At 51.4% G+C, this 10333-nt stretch overlaps 1 protein-coding gene across 1 annotated transcript; it reads left to right on the forward strand.

The window, feature by feature from the left end:
* The first annotated feature begins 4152 nt into the window (after positions 1-4152).
* On the forward strand, positions 4153-9960 carry P2RY1 (purinergic receptor P2Y1). The gene is made up of 2 exons (XM_026015737.2): positions 4153-5333; positions 7654-9960. Exon 1 carries the CDS (start codon positions 4171-4173, stop codon positions 5290-5292), a length of 1122 nt encoding a protein of 373 aa, XP_025871522.1. The 5' UTR covers positions 4153-4170; the 3' UTR covers positions 5293-5333; positions 7654-9960.
* Positions 9961-10333: the final 373 nt, after the last annotated feature.

Genomic DNA, 10333 nt, shown 5'->3' on the forward strand with positions numbered 1-10333 from the left:
TATCGTACTTTTTGCCTTTCCCTCTATAAATTCCTTGGAGTCGGGCATTTACATTAATCAAATACAAAGCAAATTTGCACAGCACTTTGAGGCAGGGAGCATATTCTTTTCATACCTTTAAGGCATTTATAATTGGTAGTAAAGAATCAGTAAATATTAACACGTTCTTGGGTTTTAGACAGTATTTTTTTCCTTCATTCAATCTAGCTCAGTGCATTATAAAGTCAACAATTTGAAAACATACAAATTATTCCCACAATACCCCAGTTTTGATTTAAAATATACCTTACATACTATAAACAGGCAGGTTGATATGCGGAATCTAAAAGCAGTATCTACAATATTTATGTAACTGGTGCATTTAGGACAACTCTTCTTCAAATTTCTAGTCAAGTGTCAAGTTTTCTGAAAGTACCTTAATGGTATTTGGACTAACTGTACCTTTCAAAATACATGGAGTTAACACATTTGAAGCAGACTTCAAGTGAGGTTACCTATCGCTTATGTTGCAAATGAAAAATGCAAAGGAATGCCTTAGGAGTGCCTATTGGGTACCGATGAAATTCTTAATGGTTTTCTTTGCTCCTCTCTTAATAGAATATCATCCCAAGTTAGTACCATCCCAATCAAATGAGATGAAACTGTTTCAGGGTAAGCCTCAGAATCCTATAATTTGGATACTGGAGTGAAAAAATAAAAGATAATCAAATCTACCCCCCTCATTTGATGATGAGAAAAATTCCTTTCGGTTAGGACTGACTTCAAAACAACATGCCTTAGAGATACTTACTCTGGTGTTATCACTTATTTTCACACTGTTCAACTGACCACAACTCCAAATACCAGTGTGCTCATGATATAATGCATTTGAATAGGGTCCTTCCTAGACGCGTTCCTCTAAAGGACCATCTTCCTTTGTGGTAGTGGTTTTCCTCTGGGTATTTTTTTTTTTTTTAAGAGAACACTATCATGTAACATCTGGGACCAGAAAGAAATCTTTATGGTATATATTTTACAGATCTTTTTCGATTTTCTTTTTCTTCTAAGAGAAAAGCCTCTGACATTTCACATAACAGAATGTTATTGGGAAATTGTCCAGAAGTGCTAGATTCTGTTCCTGTGTGAGCCCATTTAAACGTGTGCCTGAAAAGTCAATAATTTGTTTTCCAATTAATTCTGAGGCACACTGCTTAACATTCTGATACGTTTCAAGTCATTGAAAAACGAGTTTTTCAGTTAGTGTGAGGTTTAAGGAAGTCCCAACCTGCATTGCTAAGGTGCTTACTAGAGCTAATTGTGACTAATCACTTTAACCTGAAGAAATAGGATTGGTCATAACCCCCCACCCCCCCAAAAAATCCTACTTTAATCCCTTTGGAGTTGCAATTGGCCTTTACATCTAGCTAGATAAAGGTGTGCTTGAGAGTTAAGCTGTGCTTAATATTTCTAAAACAATCCAGCGTAGCCTCTGATCTTGAAATGCCCTGGACAGGAGGATCTGGGGACCTACTGTCGCCCCTAGGCGGTGGGCATCAAGAGAAAGGGTGCTAAGCGATGGGAAATACTAATATGCCTCCGAGGGTCTTTTAGAAAATAAGTCACTAATAACTTCCGTTGACCACACTTTGGCTGGTTAAGGGAAAAAAAAATAAAAAAACAAAAACATTGAACTAAAAAGTAAAAAGCAGACTAGAAGGGCAGCAAGCCGCTCTCCCCCTCCCCTCCCCTCTACTCCCCTCCCCTCCCTTCCCCTCCCCACCCGCCCGCCTCCAAAAGCTGCTGCTGTCTCTCGGAGGAGCAGGTTCCAGCAAGTGCATGGAGTCTGGGCTCCGCGGAGCCGGGAGCGCTGCAGCAGCGGGGCGATCCCGGATGGGGACTGCCGGGCCCCGGACAGGGCAGCCCCGGGCGGGGGCCCCAGGGCGCTAGAGACCTCGGCGTCCCCTGCCCCTCTCCAGGGCGCTAGAGACCTCGGTGCTCCCCTCCGATGCTGGACACCTCAGGCAGCTGCCCCCGTCGGGGCGCTAGACACCTCGGGCAGCTCCCCCCCCCGGGGCACTAGAGACCTCTGTGCCCCCTACCTCCCCGGGGCTCTAGAGACCTGTGTGCCCCCTCCCCCCACCCGGGGCGCTAGACACCTCGGGCAGCTCCCCCCTCCGGGGCGCTAGAGACCTCGGCGTCCCCTGCCCCTCCCCAGGGCGCTAGAGACCTCAGTGCCCCCCTCCGGTGCTAGACACCTCAGGCAGCTGCCCCCCTCGGGGCACTAGAGACCTCGGCGTCCCCCCCCCCCTCCCGGGCGCTAGAGACCTCTGTGCCCCCTAACCTCCCCGGGGCGCTAGACACCTCGGGCAGCTCCCCCCCCCCGGGGCACTAGAGACCTCGGCGTCCCCCCCCCCCCGGGGCGCTAGACACCTCGGGCAGCTCCCCCCCCGCCCCGGGGCACTAGAGACCTCGGCGTCCCCCCCCCCCGGGGCGCTAGACACCTCGGGCAGCTCCCCCCCCCCGGGGCACTAGAGACCTCGGCGTCTCCCCCCCCCCCCCCGGGGCGCTAGACACCTCGGGCAGCTCCCCCCCCCGGGGCACTAGAGACCTCGGCGTCCTCCCCCCCGCCCCGGGCACTAGACACCTCGGGCAGCTCCCCCCCCTGGGCACTAGACACCTCGGGCAGCTCCCCCCCCCCCCGGGGCACTAGAGACCTCGGCGTCCTCCCCCCCCCCTGGGCACTAGACACCTCGGGCAGCTCCCCCCCCTGGGCACTAGACACCTCGGGCAGCTCCCCCCCCCCCCCGGGGCACTAGAGACCTCGGCGTCCTCCCCCCCCCCTGGGCACTAGACACCTCGGGCAGCTCCCCCCCCCTGGGCACTAGACACCTCGGGCAGCTCCCCCCCCCCAGGGCGCTAGACACCTCGGGCAGCTCCCCCCCCGGGGCACTAGAGACCTCCGCCCCCCTCCCCCCTCCCCCCCCCGCCCCCGGGCTCGGGCTGCGCGCAGGGCTGGGAGCAGGCGCAGGGTTTCCTGTGTGTCAGCAACTTCCCTGGCCCGAGAGCGCGCGGAAGAGCGAGGGGCGCTCGCGGGCCAATCGCCGTCCGGCCGCGGGACCCGCGCCCCCTGGCCCTGGGCGCGGCGGGCAGAGCGCGCTCCGCACCCCGCGCGGCCGCTCCGCTCCGGCCCGCTCCGGCCCGCGCCCCCCGCCCCGACTCCGCCCCCCGCGGGGAGCCGCCCCCCGCACTCGCCCGAGCGCGGCCCGCAGGCGCCGGGAGCACGACGCGCCCAGCAGCGCGGAGCGCCGGGACCGCGGAGGCGGCGGGTAGCGGGCGAGGCGGGAGCAGGGGGATGCCCGAGCCAAGTTGATCCGGGGGCGGCGAGAGCCGGCCGGGGCCGCCCCCCCGACCCGGCCGGACCTCCTCGCCGCCCCGCCGCCCCCGCGCAGCCCCGCTCTCCGCCGAGGACCCGACCCGGGGAGCGCGCTCCCAAAGTTGGCGGCGGCGGCGGCGGCGGCGGCGGCGCCCGCGGAGGTGCCCGCGGAGGTGCCCGCGGAGGTGCCCGCGCGCCCGGCTGTGCAGCCTCGGCCCCGCCGGGAAGTTGCCGGCCCGGCTCGGTCGCGGCGGCCCGGGCGGATTTCATGGCCCGCGGCGAACAGGGGCCCGGAGCCGGCGTGGGTGAGCCCCAGCGTGCCCCCGAGCGCGCCCCCTCCCGCACCCTCTCCCGCGCGGACCCCGAGCGCGCCCCTTCCCGCGGGGAGCCCCAGCGGGACCCCTCCTGCGCCCCCTCCCGCGGGGACCCCGAGTGCGCTCCCGAGCGCGCCCCGTCCCACACCCTCTCCCGCGCGGACCCCGAGTGCGCCCCGGAGCGCGTCCCCTTCCCCGGGGACCCCGAGCGCGCCCCGGCGCGCGCCCCTTCCCGCGGGGACCCCGAGCAGGACCCCTCCCGCGCCCCTTCCCGCGGGGAGCCCCAGCGCGCCCCCTCCCGCGGGGACCCCTCCCGCGCCCCCTCCCGCCGGGACCCCTCCCGCGCCCCCTCCGGCGGGGACCCAGGCGCCGGCCCCCTCGCGCCCCCCCGCGCTCCCTGGTCCCCGATGCTCGGGGCGGCCCCCGCCCCCGCCGCCGCCGCCGCCGCCGCCGCCCCCCGCCCCCGGGCCCCGGCCGGAGCAGCCGCGTGAGCCGGGCGGGAGCATGAGCGCCGAGGCGCAGTGGCCGCCGCTCCCCAACGGGACGGCCGCGTTCCCGGGCGGCCAGGGCGGGCCCTGGGGCAACAGCACGGCCTCCGCCGCCGCCGCGGCCGCCGCCCCGTTCACCTGCTCGCTCACCAAGACGGGCTTCCAGTTCTACTACCTGCCGGCCGTGTACATCCTGGTGTTCGTCACCGGCTTCCTGGGCAACAGCGTGGCCATCTGGATGTTCGCGCGCCACATGAGGCCGTGGAGCGGCATCTCCGTGTACATGTTCAACCTGGCCCTGGCCGACTTCCTGTACGTGCTGACCCTGCCCGCGCTCATCTTCTACTACTTCAACAAGACCGACTGGACGCTGGGCGACGCGATGTGCAAGCTGCAGCGCTTCATCTTCCACGCCAACCTGTACGGCAGCATCCTGTTCCTGACGTGCATCAGCGCGCACCGCTACAGCGGCGTGGTGTACCCGCTGCGCTCGCTGGGCCGCCTGCACAAGCGCACCGCCGTGCACGTGAGCCTGCTCGTGTGGCTCGTCGTGGCGCTGGCCATCTCGCCCATCCTCTTCTACTCGGGCACCCAGGTGCGCAGGAACGGGACCGTCACCTGCTACGACAGCACCTCGGACGAGTACCTGCGCAGCTACTTCGTCTACAGCATGTGCACCACCGTGGCCATGTTCTGCGTGCCCCTCGTGCTCATCCTGGGCTGCTACGGCCTCATCGTCAGGGCCCTGATCTACAAGGACCTGGACGACTCGCCCCTGCGGCGGAAATCCATCTACCTGGTGATCATCGTCCTGACGGTCTTCGCCGTCTCCTACATCCCCTTCCACGTGATGAAAACCATGAACCTGAGGGCCCGGCTGGATTTCCAGACCCCGGACATGTGCGCTTTCAACGACAGGGTTTATGCCACCTACCAGGTGACCCGCGGGCTGGCGAGTCTCAACAGCTGCGTGGACCCCATCCTCTACTTCCTGGCGGGAGACACTTTCAGGAGGAGGCTCTCCAGAGCCACCCGGAAGGCCTCCCGGAGGAGTGAGGCAAACTTGCAGTCCAAGAGCGAGGACATGACCCTCAACATTTTATCCGAGTTCAAGCAGAATGGAGACACGAGCTTGTGAAGAGGCGGGAACCACCGAGCACCCCCGCCTCTTGTGACACGGTAGGATGCTTCGGTGATAGAGTCAAGCGTTTCCCTTCCCCCCTCTAAGTTTCTAGTGAGCTTAGAACAAAGTGGAAGTAGTGAAGTAAAAGAAGTAGAAGTAGAAGAAGAATTGAAGTAGTGAAGTAGAAGAAGTAGTGAAGTAGGAGAAGAATTGAAGTAGTGAAGTAGAAGAAGTAGAAGTAGGAGAAGAATTGAAGTAGTGAAGTAGAAGAAGTAGTGAAGTCAAAGTAGAAGTAGTGAAGTAGAAGTAGAAGAAGTAGAGAAGTAGTGAAGTAGAAAAGTAGTGAAGGAGAAGTAGTGAAGTAGGAGAAGTAGAAGTAGTGAAGAACAAAGTAGAAGTAGTAGTTTGTTTGAAAAAAAAAAGTGGAAACACCCATCCCCACACTTAGCATCTTTGGGTCCCCTTTCAGGCCTCCCTTTCTAACTAGCCGTGTGTAAATCGAGTTATGCCGACTTAGTTAAATGTGTGCTTTCTCATCTGCCTTTAGAATTGAAAGTGCACTTGAGTCCTAGAGCTGTCCTGATATTAATTTCTAATTAACTGTTCTGCTCATCATTTCTCCCGCGGAACTCGATTCACTCAACCTCAGCTGAAGAGGCCTCAGCTGGGTGTCTCTTTTGGGCCTGGAGCCGTAGGGGGTGACTGGCTGAGTTCCTTTGGAGAATCCAACAGAAAGGTCAAGGAATTTAAAAACCTGAAACCTGATTGTCTCTCAGTGTAACTTCTAGAAAAGTGCTGTCAGGTGCCAGATGTTTGCTGGTGGGAGTCTGCACGTTTTATCGTACAGGCGAATTGCATTTGGAATAATCAAAGTTCATGTGCTTTCTTTGTAAACACTGTGAACTCTTAGACTTTCCGTGATAAAGAACGTTTACTTGCACCGTGGCCCTACGCTGCCTGAGGAGTTTGTGTGCCAGCACGAAGGCTTAGAGCTGTAAAAACAATGTAAAAAAAAAAAAATCACAGATCTGCTGCAGACCAGGGTTGAAGACTGTTGGACAAGAGGATGATATTATCAGAGGGAGAATGACAGTCATTCACCATGTGGGCTGCAACTATATTTTCAAGTGTATGAGGCAAATAGGAGTGGGGAAGAGATGAAGGGGTTTGGTTTGGTTTGTTTAGAGGAGACCATGTTCAAATAAGGACTTCAGTTTAAACCAAAAGGGTGTAAAGGTTCTCTTGTACCTCTTCAAAATGTTGGAAAAAGTCAAATGCAATATGTAAAAATGAAAAAAAGGGGGGGGGCAGCAGCAGACTTTGTACAGATTATCTTGGTAGAATGAAAAGCTATAATCCTTTAAATGTGAAGATAAAAGATCCATTAAAGGAAAAAAAAGCTACAAATATATGGGAGAGAGAAACACAGAGAATTAAACATATGTGGTACGTAAGATGCCACAGCACTGAAAAGTTGTGGAGGCAACAAATCCAACTGCTGATAGTTTAAGAGAAGACTGGTGGTCAGTGGTTCTCCACCCCCCCCACCCCCGCCCCGGCCAGGCAGTAATGAAAACTCAGCAAAATACTTCAGTAATTTTAATAACAGTTTTCAATGAATATTGAATTTCAATGCATAAATATTGAATACTGCATTTCTAGCTATTGAAATGGTCAAACTCTGTATGGTGTAGGCTAATGAGGTGAGGTGACGTGATTTTTAACTCCAATATATCCAATATCAAAGGAGTTTTTGTCAAAACTAACCTCAACAAAGCCGGCATGAGAGTTCGCATCCGATGGTGGAAAACCTTGTTGGAAAGCGCTTTGTAAGTGAAGCGAGGTGGGGCCGTCCTGAGGCAAGAACCTGTGGGACACGGTGACAGGAGGGTCAGATCTGGAAGGCAGTGCCTGTGGTACCTGCATGGCCTGTGGATCTGTGGGACCTTCAGTTCTTAGATTCATCCAGGCTTTGTTCACGGAGGTCAAGGAAGAAAAGCAGTGTCGAGCCTTACTAAAAAGTGATTTTTAAAAAAATATGTTGAGGTTAACGCACAGAATTATAGGAGCCGAATCAAAAAGAAATTAGATGTCTTACTGACACCACCTGGTTTTGAGGAAAGAGACTAGTTAAGGTTCTCATTTGGGGTAGGGTCCTCTCCAGCATTCCTTGTCTGGGTAGAATCCTAAAAGAGAACCTATAAAACCTGTCATGACTGATCCCTGGCAAACATCACGCTCAGGGACACAAGATTACTGGCACTGCATCACCCAAGGTGGAGATTTCAAAGCCTGTACCATCCTTGAACTCATGAGCTAACAATATACATTTCTGAAATATTTCCTCACCATTCACTTTAGTTTTCTTCCCTTTAGGTCTCAGGATGCCAGCCTGGTTTACAATACACGTTACATCCGTTGTTTCAGCTCCCAGAGAACTTTCTTTTGGACTGTGGATCCAGTGAGGTGGACAATGCCTACAACAAATTCCCTTTTACTTCTTGGCATGTTTTTTTTTTTTTTTTTGGCTTTTTTCCAGGGCTTCTAGTGGACAATGACAACACGTGAATACATGCCAAACAGTAACACGAACGATCTTGCCCAACCCCTTTCTAGGCACCGAGAGGTCTCTGGGAAGAGTCTGTGCTAATGGTAAAGACATACAGAGGGTCAAGACGAAGCAGTGATCTGTTGGCTGGGAATTTGATGACGTAAGTGGGTATTTTAATAGTAAAGGCAAAATCTGTTGGCATTTTGATGAAAGAACTGCTGATATTATAGAACTTACCAGTTAACTCGGTTTTACACTACAAAATGATTTAAATGCCAAGTTCAAGGAATTTTTGGCTCACCGATTGACATCTCTGACTCTTTTTTCGTTTGCATTTAAATGATAAAACACAAATCAAGAAGAGATACAGCAGAGAGTAGGATGCAGTGTTAAAAGCATGACATTGCCACTTGGCCAACTGTAGGACTCTTCACCCTTTCGATACCACTTCTCCGTGGATTAAAAAAACTTAGAGGACGTCCATCTGTTGGGACCCCAGGGGACGTGCTAGAGCATTATGGGCGGCCAGAGGTGCATGAAATCTGCCACCGTATCTTCCAAGACTTTTCAGTTCCAGGCCTTGGCTAAAAATGCTCACAAAGCTCACCAATTATGACGTGTACCTGTGACCTAGGAGTTTTATCAGTCTACTCGGACAGGGCAGTGAGCTGCCTTCGGATGCAAGAGATGTCTGTGCCTATAGCAGCTGGGACTGAACTAGGGAAAATCAAGATGTGTAAGTAGTCACAGATCTACTGAAGCTTTAACTTAGCTGGTCAAATTGTACCTAATGTAATAGTATTTATTGATGAAGCTCACAATCCTTCAGTTGTACAGCTTGAAAAGCTCTCTTGAAAGATCAACTATGCGGATGTCGATTATATTTATTAAAGTGTACGATAAGCCACACTAGTGTATTTTATGTAACGTGCTGCATAGAGAAAACGAGTTACTATAAACTGCGCTTTTCAAATACCAGTATCTTGAAATGTTTGTCGTAAGATGTTTTTGATCTAAAATATGAATGGATGGATGCCTTGTGATACAAGAGGTTAATTTTCCCTAGAAGTGCTTGTGCATGTTTACCTTTTTGCTTAGAATTCTCTATACAGACCCACTCTGGTGTCCAACTTGTATAAGCTCAATAATAAATACAAAATATCTCTGCCAGACTAGGCCTGTATTGTCTATGTTTTATATGACAGAGAGGTTTATATTGTCTTTTCAAGACCTTTAGAATCGTACCCCCAAATATGGTTGGAGCTTCCGATTCTAGTGCAAAAAAGTTGTCCTAAATTCCAAGTAGATCTCTTACATTTTTAGAAGCCCGGAGGAATGGGCGTTAGAGATAGATTAGACTTTAAGGAAAAACTAGGGAGAGAGGGGGAGAGAAAGAGGCAGGCAGCTGTTGCGATCCCTTACGGTCCTCTGTTCTGCTTACTTTTTTGTTGTTTCTTCTTAAGGAGAAAGAGTATAATCTTGAGTTCTTTCACATAGTTTCTAAGTAACACACTACCAGCAAGTTCAACACTGCTATTTTAATGTATTTGTTGTTCAGTTGGTAACTTTAACTCAAGTTTTATGGTGACAACTGTGTATGATTTGGCTGCTGCAGTCTTGCAATTTTTTATTATGTTGTACATCGTATCCTACACAGTACAAATTAACATGAAGGGGAATATATGTTACTGCATCAAAATTTGTGACTTTGAATTCTAGTCTGTCTAGTGTTTTTGCAAAAATGTTTATTTTTATATTATCTGTGATTTTAATATGGTTGAACTAGGTTTCTTTGTGATTAACAGTTTCACTGAATGAGCAGTATGGAAACAGTGTTACTTGACATTTTGAGCCTTCTCAGGTTTATCTAAATCAACGGTAGCTTAACAAATTCCAGACTTACTGTACGTAATTGTGTTTTTGATAAGAGGAATGTATGTATATTTTTTCTAAGTTTGCATGCAGGAAGTGTACAATATCGTGTGTTTGTGTATGTGCGTGTCTAAGGCATGCGGCCACCTTACTATCTGCTATTTATAATAGGAGAGCTTTGGTGTGATCATGATCATCAAAATTGTACCTATTATAGACAATTAAAACTGAAAAAGTCTCAATAAAAGTGTAACATGTGATCTGATGGTTTCTATGTTATTATAGTGTTAATACTCCTAAGTTTCTCCAAATTTTGACACCTATTGTGGCTGGCATCGTGTGTATTTCTTAAGGTGTGGCCTCGACAGTAAAAAAGGGAAGTGTTAAGTTAATTTATAAGCTTATCATTATTTGAAGAAACACAGAATCAATATGTATTTTCATACTGGAGTTTAAATGTGAGCTATAATCTTTTCTCCTCTAATTTTTATCCAGGGTGGTAATTATCCTAATAATAATCCTTTGTGGTTTCTGTGTATCCATTAGCCAACATTGCCTGCTTCTTTAAAGTTTATTTAAAAGTATATATCTCGTCCCATGTAGTAAAAAAGTATATAATGGAATGGATGCATA

Source organism: Vulpes vulpes, chromosome 11 (genome assembly GCF_048418805.1).
Source record: "Vulpes vulpes isolate BD-2025 chromosome 11, VulVul3, whole genome shotgun sequence".
NCBI lineage: Eukaryota > Metazoa > Chordata > Mammalia > Carnivora > Canidae > Vulpes > Vulpes vulpes.